Below are 15,310 nucleotides of genomic sequence, written 5' to 3'. Positions count from 1 at the left end.
CATTAACTGAAACAGAAACAGCTGTGTAGGTGGAATAAAACTGGGTGAGGAACAGCCAAACTCAGCTAACAAGGTGAGGCTGCTGAAGGCAGTTTACTGTCAAAGACAGGGGTTTCCAGATGTGCTGTACAAGCTCTTTTGAAGAAGCACAAAGAAACGGGCAACGTTGAGGACCGTACGCAGTGGTCGGCCAAGGAAACTTACTGCAGCAGATGAAAGACACATCATGCTTACTTCCCTTCGCAACCGGAAGATGTCCAGAAGTGCCATCAGCTCAGAATTGGCAGAAAACAGTGGGACCCTGGTACACCCATCTACTGTCTGGAGAAGTCTGGTCAGAAGTGGCCTTCATGGAAGACTTGAGGCCAAAAAGAAGAACAAACAAGAACAACGACCCCAAACATACAGCGACAGTCATTAAGAACTATCTTCTGTGTAAAGAAGAACAAGGAGTCCTGGAAGTGATGGTATGGCCCCCACAGAGCCCTGATCTCAACATCATCCAGTCTGTCTGGGATTACATGGAGAGAGAAGCAACTGAGGCTGCCTAAATCCACAGAAGAACTGTGGTTAGTTCTCCAAGATGTTTGGGCCAACCTACCTGCAGAGTTCCTTCAAAAACTGTGTGCAAGTGTACCTAGAAGAACTGAGCTGTTTTGAAGGCAAAGGGTGGTCACACCAAATATGGATTTGATGTAGATTTTTCTTCTGCTCACTCACTTTGCATTTAGTTAATTGATAAATATAATCTATTAACATGTCTATTTTTGAAAGCATTCACACCTGCCTAAAACTTTCACAGTACTGTATAATGTGTGTGTGTATGTATGTATGCATGTATAAATACACATATATGTATATAATAAAAGAAACTAACATTTTAGCAGACTGGGTGTGATTTAGTGATTCTATTTGTGGTTGCCTGAACAGCAGCAGCTGCCTGTTCTAAAGTCAGCACAAAGGTTTGTATTTAATTTGTATTCATCCTTGCATGGATCAGTATTAGATGTATCCAATATTTTTTTGAATGTACATAACATACATCTAATCTTCAGCTTGGTTTAAAGGCATAGCTGTGCTCTACACAGCAGGTCTGTCATAGCTTCAGTTGCCTACACCCATCTGTTATCTGGGGCAAAATGGCAATTAGCCTGGATCTGGGAAATGCCACATCTTTCTTACATTTTTTATCCTTGAAGGGATCTAGAATATATCTTCATCTTATCACACCCTAATTGAGAATGATGGCAGGTAATGTCCTGAACAGGACTGATGCACACATGGACAGACATGCAAAGAACTAGAAACTACTGCAAGACAAAGAATCAACTTCCTAAGCTACTGAAACTTAAATTCTAGCTACTAGATGCGTTTTCCTATTCAGTACATGCTCAGTGGTCAAGCATAATGACAAATTGTTTAAACTTATAAATTATAATTCTGAGACAAAACTGTCTGGTACAAGGATTAATTTGGCAGTGGTTGCTTTTTCTGTCCAACAAGTCAAATGGAAAGGAAGTAATTGGGCATGTTTAAACTGCTTTTGTTTGTGTCTTAGGACAGCATTTGTAATACAATGTTAAAAGGATCATAAGTGGGTTCAGTTTACTAAATGTACATTTCAGAGCCTTCATGTCTCAGTGATGACCACCCAAGATATGCCCCCTCATCTCAGATTTGTTTTTTCCCCAATAGCAGATAATGTGAATTAGGATGAGTATTCTACCTAAACAATTATTGAGATAGCTTGCTCGCTTGAGTGAATCCCAGTATCATATAGCAGCCATGAAACATTGAATGATTGGACATTTTTATTCCACCTCAGTTTAAATCACAAGTAGCTTATAAACCTTTCAAAAAGAGATTAAAATCTATACATTTGGATGTGGCTGTTCCAAAGACCTCTACAGGGATATATTCATGTCCCTTTAAGGTAGTCGAGGGCACCCATCAAGTGTATTTGTACTGTAAACATTACTAATTGAACCAGGGTCTGCCACTCCCCAAAAGCTTCATCTAGCTTCTGCAGAGACCAGGTCCACAGCACATGCACTTTAATTCTGCCCTAAATTACATCTCCCGTGCTTTGATAATTTAATTTCAGTAAGGGACACTGTAGCTCTCCAACAGCAGATGGAGACCGCTGCAATCAATCAAGTGCAACAGAGTGAAAAGTTACTTGTACTTGAATGTATTGAGAAGGAAGAGGTTCTGCTATGAAGCTGTAACCAAAACCTTTCATTTCTGGTCATCTGTAACACTCCTAGAGATGACCCTTAGCTTTGTTCCAAAGTCTAATATTTGTTTTTCAACCCCTTTCAGATAATCAGTTGCTTCAATTTGGAAAACTGGTCAGCACCTCCAATACATACGAGTCCCACGACCCCCAAGAGGGGAGAAAGCTGGTGACTGTGAGGACGGACCAGCCGCTGCTCTGGAGCATGGGCATTCGCAAGAAATAGCCCCCCGAGCTCATTGAGCTGTACTGTGCCTTCTACCTGCCTGCGAAGAAGAACTGTAAGGAATGTCAAAAAAACAACTACTTTTGATTCATTTATTAACACAGCAAAATACAAATATACAATGAATGTAAAAAAACAGATCTCTCTGCAATCCCACACCCACCCCCATCACAGGTGTTCAAATCCTCAGTCGATCCAGTTGGTCAGCCATCAGGTGAAAGATTTAACCTCCACTGAAACAGAAAGGGAAAGGTCCTTTAGTGAAAGATTTACAAGAACAAAACTTATTCAGGTTACTAGCGATTCAGCAAGGTGATGGATCTCCAAACAAGTAGGTTGCCAATGTTTACACAAGGCCATGGTGCAGGATAATCAGACACTTAAGAGCAGGTTAACAATGTCTCTCAGGTCATTTTGTGTTTGTACATTTAAAGCATCTTCCAAGGCTGTCCTGGCTCCTACTAAAATTAATCATGTTCTAGTATTTATACTGAGTTTTCTTCCTTGGAGACCATTGCCTTTGTTGATGAGGTTTTAGTGCCATCAAGTGCAGATACAGTATCAAATGTTGGAAATTGTCTACAAATGTTTAAACTCATTAATAGTACATCTTTAGAGAGCATTTACACATATTCCTGTTTTACACAATAATCCATGGTAAACAATTCCTATTTTTTCCCAGGGACAGGTTTAAAAGTTTGTGCAACCATTTTCTATAAGACATATTGAATTGTTGTGGAAAGACATATACAAAGTAACATCAATAGATAGGTCTTCAATTGGTTTAGTTTTTCACATTGCATGGATTGAAAATGCATAATAAACTAGTTTTGCATTTAATCCCTAAATGAAGCACTATAATAGAATATTAATTTCCTCTAGTCCTCTAACCATAGACACTGCCCCTAATAAAATTGTAAATCCCATTAAAAAGAGGAAAAATATATGCAAGAAAAATGTACTTGTTCAAATAATAAGGGGAACTTTGACAAGGGAAAAGTTAAACATCTTAAAGGTGAACAATCACTTTGTATTTTCTTTTCCATCTCAATCAACGTACTGTGAATCATTAAACTCGGCTGATTATTTTTACAATAAAGAATACAAAGTTTTGTTTTGTTGATAAATCAATCTTGAGAATTCAGCAGTTGAGTCTGCTTGTTCATGTGTTCTTATATTTTGTAAGTCACCTTGGATAAGGGCATCTGCCAAGAAATAAATCATTAGCTTGAAGACAACAATGCTACCTAGACAGTCAATAAATTAATAGAATTTTGATGCCAGATGCACTTACACAATGATGTTGTTGATGGGGATGTGGATTAGTTTGACAAAGAAGCCGATGAATCCCATAATCGCAAAACCAATTGCTGTTGCCATGGCAATCTTCTGGAATTCTGAAAAGTGAAGTTTAAATTTTCAGTCAAGCAAGTCAACATGCCTCTCATTGTATAAACATATATAAATACTGTGCACAATGTAGCAAAACAAAATGAACAGTTTATCAGTTAAATGTTGAAGTTAAATCACAACTTCTAGGACAATAAATAAAATTCATATTAAGTATTTTGTTGCTAGGCAACAGGAAACATCCCAGAATCGGACCGTCTGCTTGCTTGTTTTGGAATCTCATTAAATGAAGTATAGAAATCCAACTCTCCACGAACAGGATTTCCTTTCAACATTTTATGACCATCTTTAAGTGTCAGGGCTTACCTTTCCGGTCTGGCTTGGTACATCTCTTCACAAGCCTTATCGAGTCCTTCACGAACTGCCGGCTGGGTTCAACAAACTGCATCACCTGGTCCATTGTGTCCGATTGAGATTGGCTGCAAAAGGGAACAAAATTAGGCTCAAAAATTAATAAAATGGAATTTGTATAATCATATTAAATTATGCATCTTCATAACATTGAAATACTGTAAATAAGAATGGGTAGCACCAGAATACCGGAGACGCTGCATGAGAATCAGTGCCGCTGAAACGTTCGATTCCGAACACTCCTGAAGGAACGCCCAGCACCCGCGTTCCACAACAAGCGCAGATTCTCTCTCGGGTTCTCTCTGCCACACAATTATGATCTTAACAAGCCAGCGGCCTCTTTGCAGGGCAATTAACTAGTCAGAAATTAAATATAATTCCACTACAAGTTAACACTGCATTTAGAAGACTTGTAGTGTACTTTATTTACTTCGCCTTCAAGCAAATGGGGTACACTTGAACGAATAACGTATCAGTAATCTCCAGTCTTCCCCAATGTAAACCACATAAGTAAACCCCATTACTATTAAAATATAGGTGTTTAATTGAGCTGCTAGAGAACACTTGGGCTGACGGGTTTTAAACATGGGTGTCCGAGAATACAGGGACCCCAAGTTCCCAAAAAAAACGACATACGTGGCACAAAAGCAACTTGTGACAACATGCGTTACCATCAACACTGTGCAGGTCTCAAAATGCACTGAATGTGAATGATTTGATGAAAATAAATTTAGACAAGTCTACATCCGGTGTCCAAGCCAATTTTACCAATAAATCACGACCTAAACAGAAGTACCCCAGTATCCGTTTACCAAACAGCACATCGACTCCGCCAGTACGTGAATTGAACGTATGCTACAGTTTCAGCCATTAACTCGGCAATAAACTCGTTTCAAATCAAGGTAAATGCACAAACCCTAGTTTTATTTTAGAAATGAAAGAAGATTGCCATTTTGTTATCGATTCATAATACAGAATGCAGATATGCAGGACTAGACCTTCGACACTATTAAGAGTATTTTAGTCGTCTAAAACACGGGATATGTTATAACCTAAGCGGTCAACAACACCGATATTACACACAATGTGATCAACTGCACCACCGGTCATTATAAAACCCAGTTACCGAGGCAGTGCGAACTCCGATTTCTCATCTGCTGCTCAGGCCTTAAACTGCGAGTAAAGGCACTCTGATAAATAACATTCATTTGGGTTTGCTTTTAAGACATACTCGCGTATTTCTGTATATTTTACCACGTACCAAACTTGCCTATACATTTCTACAGCCTGAACATCAACAGGTCTTACCTGTGTTGATGTAGAAAAGTACGAGCAGCGTCCGACTCCTTGCTCTCTCCTGCCTAGAAAAGCCACGTCGCTCTGAAGGCTGTTTTAATGCAAGTAAACGCTGACGTCGATTTAGGATACTCCCGTAGTGCGCATGTGCACAACGGAGTTTAACCTGGAAATAATCCTGCTTTCTCCGCGCTTCCTGTCGTGTGCACCGGAAGCAGAACTGTTATTGTTGCTGAATGCCGGCTTCCCATGCGGCTCTGTGCACAGGCAGGCATCCGTGACCGATCACGCGTGAACTGGTGATGTTGTCGGGTTTTAATTGCCTGTATTGAACGTGTCAAAATTAAAACAGTAATGGGGCAAGTGACTGGGACGTTTCAGTTATAGATACAGAAAGGAGAGTAATACCACAGAAATTGCTGATTTACATTTAAAAATTGACTGGATAGGATCCTTGGATCACTTCGATATTAATGGACACCAAACGAGCACGATGGGTGTCAGGTTTTGTCCAGTATGCCACGTTTGTGAAGGGGTACAGATAATGGGATATATTACACGGATCAATCTGAGAAAATGCCTTTACTGACTTAGGCACAGAGACTCAAAATAAGTTATTTTTACATAGAGGAATGGAAAAAAATGCTTCTACACACAGTCATAATAGTGAAAACACAAAACTAATTTTTATTGAAAGGGATATTTACAAAAATATAAAAGCTAGGTTTCAAGATTTGAAACCTACAAATATACAACTACAGCATTCTGCATATCTGTTATTGATGGTACAGAACTGTAGATGCACATTATATGAGAAAAAGCAAGTCTCCAGTCTCCCAATAATAAATTAGAACCAAAACCATGTCTGATGCACGTCTTAGGAGTTCAATACAAGAGCTTTGGTTTGTTTGAAAAAAATATATTCTATTGAAATACAACAAAATGTAAAAGCCACATTTTCTGACGGTACATATCTTATTTTCCAAGTGAACATTAACAATTTTGGATTCATTATTATAATTATTGTGCTCTTTTAAGGAGAGACCTGTACATTGTACATTTCAACCTTTTGAAAAATCAAGCCCAATATAGGTAAATGTACACAGTACTGGTGCAATACACCTTACATGAAAACTGCATTTTGGCTGTCCAAGTCTATACATCCACATCTGTATAAATGATAGTGTTGTAGCTTATCATTCGATTTAGTAAATCTTTGAGCATCTACAATATTAATAAATGCAATTTATTTAAAATGTTGATAGAGTCCTGGTTCTCTGTTATCACTCCCATGTTATTCCAAGCATCTGGCAGCTGAGGTCCCAAAGCTTCTTTGCCATTTCATCATCGTTAGCCGCTCTAGAGCAGCTTGCAGGGGCACAGTCACTGTGATAGAGTGAGCAGAGAAGTGTTTTTGGAGTTAATTTCAAAACACAGTTAATGTATATTTACAACACTTGGGAAAGGTGTGTGTTGTACCGCCATACCCTGAGAAAAAGAGGGGAACAAACATGTACTTCTTTGTGCACCTGCAACCGTCTCCACCAGAGGGCACACTAGCATTAGCATGCAGATTTGTGGTTGATGTACAACATAAATATCATCACTTAGTCGACTGCTTAGCTGTTGTAAACATATTACATTGGCCTGTGTGGAACACTTACATTTAAATGGCATAGCCACATATTATATGATGCGTAATGTGATTTGAACTAGGGGAAAAAAAAGCCACCCCTAACAGAAGTCCTCAGTGCTAGTATATTCTGTGAACACACCTGCGAGATATTTGGTTTTATATTGTGTTGTTGTATGAAGCATAATGGAGTAGCGAGAATAAAGGCAGCAAGTGTTGAAAACCAAGAGCAGCTCAAGATGAAGAGCACCAACGTACCTATAATATCCGCCACTTTCATTCTCCAACTCTGGGGCCACTGCGCAGTAGATGGATGTTTGAGCGCCTTGTACAGAGGTCTTGGTGAAAGGCTTGGCCATTTTCATTACCACCTGCATAGCACCGTTGAGGTGTCTGGCCAGTTCGGTCTGCACCACACCTGGGTGTAAGGAGTACACAGTCACACCAGTGCCTTTTGGAGAAAGAAAGGAAAACCAATTGAAGGTGATCTAAAATAGTAAATATATATATTTAACTATACATATACATTTATTATGCATTTAATTTTCACATTACCTGGGTTAGAAAACAATAAACTAGTATCGCTTCATATTTTTGATGTTAAAGTGAAGGTTTTCATTTCAGTTTGAACAAAACTTGATAAGCAATCATTTCTACAAGCAATAATTATGATAAATCTGGTATTACAACGTATGTAGGTGATGCAGTCACCTCAGGCTGGAGTTTTGGGTCAGCATTTATTTTAAACAACTCTTATTACAAACGACAAAACAAATGACTGTGCACATTGTATTGGAATAAGAGTTATTATTTAGCTTGCAAAACACACTAACATACATTATTGTGCATTAGCCTAGACACAAACCAGCATTAGGCAAGAGGCATGATTCAAAATGTTTCTCCTTTTTTGAATGGGGGAGTTTATTGCACAATTTCCACTGTGTATTAATCTCTGTTGGACAGGAGAAAATAACGTTTGTCTTCTCTGTTTTTCCACACAGTCATGCACACTAGAACAATTCACGTTGTCAGGCAGTATGACTAATACTCAGTTGATCTGACAGTTGATCTGATAATGGGTTGAGTTGCTGCAGGGAAGACATATCTGGTCCTTTTATAGATTTTCCACTATCCAATAAGTTATGACAACATCCTGAAACACTGAAAGAGCATACATGACATCCACCATTACTTGACAAGTTTAAAATTGAGGGAGACGCTTGCCTTGCAGGTTCTTTGCCAGGTACCGTGTGTAGAGGATATTGGCCAGCTTGCTCTGGCCATAGGCCTTCACTGAGTCATAGCTTTTCTCACTATTGATATCATCCAGTCTGATGTTGCCAAAGCTATGTGCCATTGAGGAGACATTGATGAGTCGGGCTGGGGTGGAGCTCTTGATCAGATCAATCAATAAGTAGGTGAGCAAGAAGTGACCTTGAAGAATCAGCAGAAGTTACAGTGTAAGTGGTGTTGCTGGACAATCAAACTCAAGGATTGAAAATTAAACAGGAGAAAGGGTTACATGACACTTTGTCAGATTGTTGTTGTCATATTACATCAGATTCTGAAACTAAACAAAATAGTTTTAAATTATTTTACACAGATTCTTGGAATGCATTTTGTTTTTATTGTTTACATGTTTTACTACTGAATGTAAGTAAGGGAATGTCTGGTCCATAAAAACATTTTGCCTAAAAATAATCTAATTTAAAAAAGGGTATTTTTCAACAGAGAAATATATGGTAGATATTATAAACAAAAACAAAACAAAAACTATACAAGAGGTAGCATTCCATGCATCAATCTTCACTCTTACCCAAGTGATTGACTCCAAACTGCATTTCAAAGCCATCAGCTGTCTTAGAGTAAGGACACATCATGATCCCAGCATTGTTAATCAGTATGTTCACTTGCTTCTCCTCTGCAATACAATTTTAGATGTGTATATCACATGCCACTAATAGAGACTAATGCTAACACCCTTGACAAAATATTTAAAATGTAGACGACAACTAACCAAGTAAGACTCCGAGCCGATACAGGACTAATCCATTTGAACTTCAAAGGAAGGCTTTAAAAAGTACAGATTGGCATTGTTTTTTGAGGCCATTTATTTTTAAATTCTTCATTACACACATCCAAACATTAAAACTAGGTGACATTAGACTTTTATAATGGTTAGTTAATACTACATTTAAAAGAACAAGTGTTTAAAAATAAAGAGCTTTGGACATAATTCGAACCACCCAGTCAGTTTTAATCTAATGTACCCAAGTTTAGTTCATAAAATTAAATGATCATACCATATACTGTATATCATCTGTAACTAGCTTAAATATATTTCATAATATTTTACTTATGTCTACCAAGTAGTCCAATTATTTTAACAAACCAGCAAGTCATATTTGATCTACACTGCTTTATATATAAAAACTCATAGAATACAGTTTAATGGAAATTATGAAATGCAAGTGTTTTATCTGCAGTGTAAAAATATCATTAAGGAGGGTCTCCGTTGGATGTAAAAGCTGAACCACTGAACATCCAAGTTAAGAAATTATCAGACAATCTGTGCAGAGGTTTCCTTAGCTGTAGCATATTCACAGTATATCACAATTCATGTATTGATTTTTGTTGAAAAATAAATAAATACAAAAATGTTAGCTAATGAATTATGTTACCTTAAAGATCTAACTACTATACTATTGAATTTAATAGAAAAGAAAGCACTCAAACTATTGTGACATTCATCTCACTTACCTTTGTTAATTTGCTCAGCAAATTCTCTGATTGACTTGGTATCAGATAAATCCAGTTTCTTAATGACAACATCCTGATTTCCAGAGACTTCTATGATTTCTTTCTGTGCAGCTTCAGCTTTCTCCATGTCTCTGCAGGCCATTATTATTCTTGCCCCTGCAAAAAGATCAGAAAATATACATGATTCAAAGATAGCGATTTGATAAAATACCTAGATGGGAAAGAGACTTAAACAAAAAACACATTGAAATAAGATTAATTGCAATGCAAGTCCAGATCAATCTTCACTTAAATTACAATATGAAAGCAGTTAGCAGCACTTCAAGGGGGTCATATCTTTAAGTTATAATTTCATCATATATAAGCTTATATTGTCCACCTTTCATCCATCCATATATCGCTTCAATTTTTACACACAAACTGTCTTACATTGAGTTCTAGAGATTGTGATTGTCAATCAATGTTGATTTTATCATCCTGTAATCATATGAAAGTCCATTTGCAACCAGCGCCTCAGCTTCTATTCAGATTTTCTTCCAATGTAATACCTAAATATACTTTGGAATTCATCTATCATTTAATTATAACAAGGACATCAAGACTGGGGGATGCAAAGCAAAACCCATACACCTATATCTATCAAAGAGGCGATAACATTCTCCTCTACACTACACTGTGCAAAATGTGTATTTGGATTAGGATAACTCCCATTGAAGTCAATCTCCATTCTTCATAACCAACCAAAATGACTATATAGCATAAAAGGATAACATACATTAAAACACTGCAGGAATGCAACACTGCAGATTATATATAAAGCTTCACAAATACACTGCAAAATGTGGATATATTGTTATCTACGTCATTTTATAACAGGCTATGAAAATACTGACTTCTCCCTAGGTTTGTGACAATTTAGCAACCTTCACATTGGAAATTGTAGCCTCAGTTTGGAGACATGTCTGAATGTTATAAGCACTCCATTAGCTAACTAGCTGCCAGACTAATATATATATATATTTTTTTTCCAATATAATCATTTTAAGTCATAGGTACCTCTAGTCCCCCAGACAGATATCCCTCAACTTGAATTAAGTCACACACAAACACATGGTTAGAAAAACATTCAAAGACAGTCAAGATTAAATCTAATTAAGCTACTTAGGAAAATGAACTTCTTTGCTGACAATCTATAAAAAGACCACGATACAATTATAGTACTATATTTGATGTGGGTTGCAGATATATTAAGCTTGATTATGTCTGGGTAGTTTTTTCATTATTATCAATTGCAGAAGTTTTGCTTTGTCATAGTTATGCAATCACGGTTGCCTAACATATGTTGCAGTAATTTAAGCCCATTTACTCATTTGATTTCTCCGTTACATATTCCTAAACCACAGAAACATTTGTAACTTTAAGTTATTTAACCACATATAAATATAATAACCCCCTGAAACATAATGAAAAATTAAGATCATGATATGTTTATAAAGCCTTACGTTGATGTTTAGTCCTCGAATAACAGAATGGACTCGTCTTTGTACAGCTCATTGTTGTATTTCATCATGTATTACAAAACAAAAGAATGGCCAGAATTCATTAACATTGTAACAGAAGCCAATGTGATTGTCGCAGTTGTTTCTGGTATTCGATCAGTATCCCATGATGCTCTACACTACAATTAAGTGTCTGTGATGGCTCATTTAATTGTGTTGCACAACAAAATGTCATAGGTAGGGAGTTTAGGGATCAGATTATTCCCTCCCCCACAGTTTGAACAGGACCAAAGGCATGCGTAATGTTTAAAATAAGGGGGGCTGATGATGCAACAAGCTCAAATTGCTGGTGAAAACTGGTTATTGAAAACAGTTCTGATTGCATGTCCTTACCTGTGCATGTATAAATAAGATCACTTTCTCATTGTCTCACTGTGCTATAGTTCAACCCTGATACCCAGAAGAACAGGGTTTGACAAGAACCAGTTTTCACTAGCAATTTGGGCTTGTAGCGACTTCTAGTCCATATAAAAATAGAAAACTAAAACCAAGTACTCAATGGTGGCCCTCTTCTAATTGTGTGTAGAGCCGATATCAAGTAAATATTAGTAGAGTGCCATTTGCAAGTTGGTCACATTTGGATTCATTCTGGCCCTGTGGTTGGAAAATGTGTGCAGCACAATACCTCTCTTTGCTAAATCTTTTGACGTTTCCTTGCCAATTCCAGTGTTGGCCCCTGTTATCAGTACAGTCTTTCCTTCAAGCCTTACATCGGAGGACCACTGAGCCCTGAAGAAGTTTCTGGAAAATAAAATACATGCATAAATGTTTCATACATGACCACTTCATTTATTTTGAAAGGTGGATACTAGTTAACTAAAATATGAAACCAGAAGAACCAGTGTCTCCAGATTCTTCCAATAAGATGTGAGGTAAATCTAGGGAAACAGAAGCAAGTGGGCATGTAAAATCCCAACAATAAAGAATACACTGAATTAAATAAGCAATGATTCAGATCAATCGACTAGCTGACAAGCAGGACATATTCAATTTCTAAAGGCATCTTCTAAAATGTACTGAGCTTTCAAAATACAAGATAGGATCCGCTCACTTAATTCAAGGTGTAACGCTTGCCCAGCTGTATCAATGGGTAAAATGGAAAAAAAAAAAGAGAGATATCTTGTAACAATTGTAAGTCACTGTGAGGGTGTCTTCTAAGAAATTGAATCTTGGATTTATTCGTATTGGTTACAGATAACTCTGTGAAAGCGGCGTCTTCGCTGACCAGTTGAATATATGAATTGGCAGTATCCTTACTACACGATGGCGTAACATAATCACAGAAACAGGATGGTATTGAACGGCAAGTTATTTAACACAGAGCTTTTTCTTACGGAGCGTCACGATGTTACAACAAAGTATCCATTATAAGGTTCCAAGTACAGAATGCAACATCAGTACAGACTCTCCGCCACATTACATTACAAGAAAGACGTGCTTTACCTGAATGATTGCATGACTTTGGATTTCAAAAGGAGGTAACGAGTTTCCCTCCCTGCGCTTCCAGCTCGTTTAAACCCACTGACTACAACGCGTTTCTGTTCAATTCAATTCAATTCAATTCAATTCCGCGTCCTGCGGCTCCACAGCTGTTCCGCGGTGTCAACACGCAGGTGACGTCACACCCAGCCAATGAGCGCTCGCCGGGCTGTGCGCCTGAGTGCTGAACTTGAACTGCAGGGGTTGGTTTTAATTGGTGTTGACAGACCAATTCTTACCATTGATAAAAACATGCCAATTTAAATAACACTGTTTTTTTTTTAAGAACTAAAAGCGCATAAAAAGAATCACATATTACAAGAATGAAAGCACTGCTGTTTCAGACAGAAACGAGGGAGGTGGCATAACTGTATAAGGAACACGTGTAATATATCTACAATATAAACTAAATGGCCATCTTTATTATTATATAGATTGAATGATTCAGCTTATTTTCTCTTGATAGTTTAAGACCCTTTTGTATGCATCATGTGCATTCAGTTAATTCAGTCAAGTACAAAAGGCCAAATACATAAACAATAATCGGTATTTAGGCTTGTTTTCTTATCTTGTACCATAATATCCTCCAACAATACTTTATTCTCAGTCATAAACAGAATCAAATACTAGTCTTTATCCATAATAAGAGGGGGGATGAACTACCACATGAACTTCTGGAATAAGACCAAAAACATACTACTGTTATCAATTAATCTGTGTAATAGGGTAAAGTGATTGAACAGTGCTGTGTTATCCTTACTTTAATTGCATTATTCCAATCAACTGATCCGAAATGGCAATTCACCAATTATTTGGTTTGTTGTAAATCCTGGGTTTATTTTGAAATATTTGTATTGTTTTTTTTATATTTGGGCAGCACTGTGGAGTAGTGGTTAGGGCTCTGGAGTCATAACTGGAAGGTTATGGGTTTAAATCCTGGCTGGGGAAGTGCTGCTGTACCCTTGAGATTGCTCTGGTAAAATACCCAGTTGTATAAATTGGTACAAATGTAAGTCACCCTGGATAAGAGTGTCTACTAAATGACAAATAATGTTATGTAATATTTGAAATTGCTGTGTTGGAATTGTGGTTCTTGTATTTGTGTTTATTGTATGGTTGATTGTGGTATTCTTATGAAGGTTACTTGCTGTTAGATTATAACAATTGTTTCTATGTATGAGGAATGAGTCAACTATGACATTAATGGATATTGACTTCTTATGAATTGCCTTTTGATACCATGAGTGTGTTCCATTGCCTAAATTGCACATCATGTACCCATCTTTTATCTATCTGTTTATTAAAGAGACTGTTATATATTCCCTCCTGGCATTTCCTTCTCAACAACTACCTCCAGCTTCCAGGGTTATTTAACCAGACCATCCCAGTAAAAAAAAAGGTGATGGCAGTGTCAAATCCAGTTAGAACACAACCTTACTAGGACAGGTTGAAATATATTTTGGAGATGATATATTACTGACACTCTCAGATCCTTCACACTCCCTCCCAGCTATTCTTGATCTCATTAAATGTTTTGGTTGACTCTCTGAATGCAAAATGAACTGGAGTAAGGGGGACATGTAAGGGCAATGCCACTAAATTCCCATACGCATCGTAGTGACCTGACAAATACTCCTTTCACTTGGAAACCAAAGAGAATGAAATATCTTGGGATCATAATTAATTCCCCTCTAAATTCAATATTTAGTCTGAATGGACCACAAATTCTTAAAAATGTACGGGATGACCTTAAAAGATGGATTGGGCTTCCAATGTCCCTGTGGGGTAGAGCCCAGGTTAAGATGAATGTTCTTCCCAGACTTACATATGTTAATATGTATAACTATCCCTCTTTGCTTCCCACATAACTTTATAATAATGTTCTGATTGGACGAGATCCTTTGATCACTTAGTGATTAATGGACAGCAAACGAGCATGATGGGTCGAATGGCCCAAGCGGTTGATTATGTCACTTAGGGATAGAAACAGCTGTGCATTCAAGAAAAGAACTCCAGTAGAAACTTTGTGGTTTTAGTTTACACAGGTTCATTTACACACTCTGTACACTTTGGTTCTCGTGCTGGAGGTGTGACATGTGCCGCATTCCCATCGCTGGTGTGCTTTTTCCCCAGAGTGGAGTGCGTCTCCTTGTGAGGGGGTTTGGTCTTTTCCACCAGAGGGGGCGGTACCAGCAGTCCAGTTCATGTCCTCCCGTGGAACCACTGGGTGTACAAAGGCAGATCTGCGAGCGACTTCTTCCTCTCGTGGTGTCTGAAATGCAGACCTCTAGTTAATATCACAATATTCCTGACCCCAGTAATAGACCAGGGCCCAGCTTTGGCCGAAGAGCAGCCATGGT

The 15,310-nt window shown here is 37.7% G+C and overlaps 3 protein-coding genes across 5 annotated transcripts in view; 1 reads left to right on the top strand and 2 right to left on the bottom strand.

Moving 5' to 3' along the window:
* The window catches only part of tpk1 (thiamin pyrophosphokinase 1), a 127,089-nt gene extending 123,487 nt beyond the window's left edge, over positions 1-3,602 (top strand). For all 3 annotated transcript variants that reach the window (XM_066721878.1, XM_066721885.1, XM_066721871.1), the window contains one exon: positions 2,323-3,602. In XM_066721878.1, coding sequence (XP_066577975.1) covers positions 2,323-2,462 — 140 coding nt within the window. In that variant the 3' untranslated portion in view covers positions 2,463-3,602. The remainder of the gene's footprint in view (positions 1-2,322) is intronic.
* Positions 2,541-5,674, bottom strand: sec61g (SEC61 translocon subunit gamma). The gene is made up of 4 exons (XM_066721897.1): positions 5,532-5,674; positions 4,179-4,291; positions 3,757-3,859; positions 2,541-2,695 (listed from the first exon to the last, which is right to left on the bottom strand). Exons 2-4 carry the CDS (start codon positions 4,270-4,272, stop codon positions 2,686-2,688), a joined length of 207 nt encoding a protein of 68 aa, XP_066577994.1. The 5' UTR covers positions 4,273-4,291; positions 5,532-5,674; the 3' UTR covers positions 2,541-2,685.
* Positions 5,675-6,180: 506 nt separating this feature from the next.
* LOC136767822 (retinol dehydrogenase 12) lies at positions 6,181-13,082 on the bottom strand. Its single transcript, XM_066721845.1, has 7 exons — positions 12,915-13,082; positions 12,097-12,212; positions 9,913-10,068; positions 8,969-9,073; positions 8,377-8,586; positions 7,411-7,603; positions 6,181-6,905 (listed from the first exon to the last, which is right to left on the bottom strand). Exons 1-7 carry the CDS (start codon positions 12,926-12,928, stop codon positions 6,803-6,805), a joined length of 897 nt encoding a protein of 298 aa, XP_066577942.1. The 5' UTR covers positions 12,929-13,082; the 3' UTR covers positions 6,181-6,802.
* Between the last annotated feature and the right edge of the window lie 2,228 nt (positions 13,083-15,310).

The sequence above is a fragment of the Amia ocellicauda genome, chromosome 2 (assembly GCF_036373705.1).
Source record: "Amia ocellicauda isolate fAmiCal2 chromosome 2, fAmiCal2.hap1, whole genome shotgun sequence".
Classification (NCBI taxonomy): domain Eukaryota; kingdom Metazoa; phylum Chordata; class Actinopteri; order Amiiformes; family Amiidae; genus Amia; species Amia ocellicauda.
Note: the sequence above shows the minus strand (reverse complement) of the source record. Positions and strands in the feature narration are given on the sequence as shown.

Excerpts from the sequence above, each read along its gene's own strand:
- sec61g (XM_066721897.1), bottom strand. The coding sequence starts at position 4,272 with ATGGACCAGGTGATGCAGTTTGTTGAACCCAGCCGGCAGTTCGTGAAG. Across the intron at positions 3,860-4,178 it reads TACCAAGCCAGACCGGAAAG|AATTCCAGAAGATTGCCATG; the intron begins GTAAGCCCTGAC and ends TTCACTTTTCAG.
- LOC136767822 (XM_066721845.1), bottom strand. Across the intron at positions 10,069-12,096 it reads AAAAGATTTAGCAAAGAGAG|GGGCAAGAATAATAATGGCC; the intron begins GTATTGTGCTGC and ends ATCTTTTTGCAG. Across the intron at positions 6,906-7,410 it reads GAAAGTGGCGGATATTATAG|TGACTGTGCCCCTGCAAGCT; the intron begins GTACGTTGGTGC and ends ACTCTATCACAG.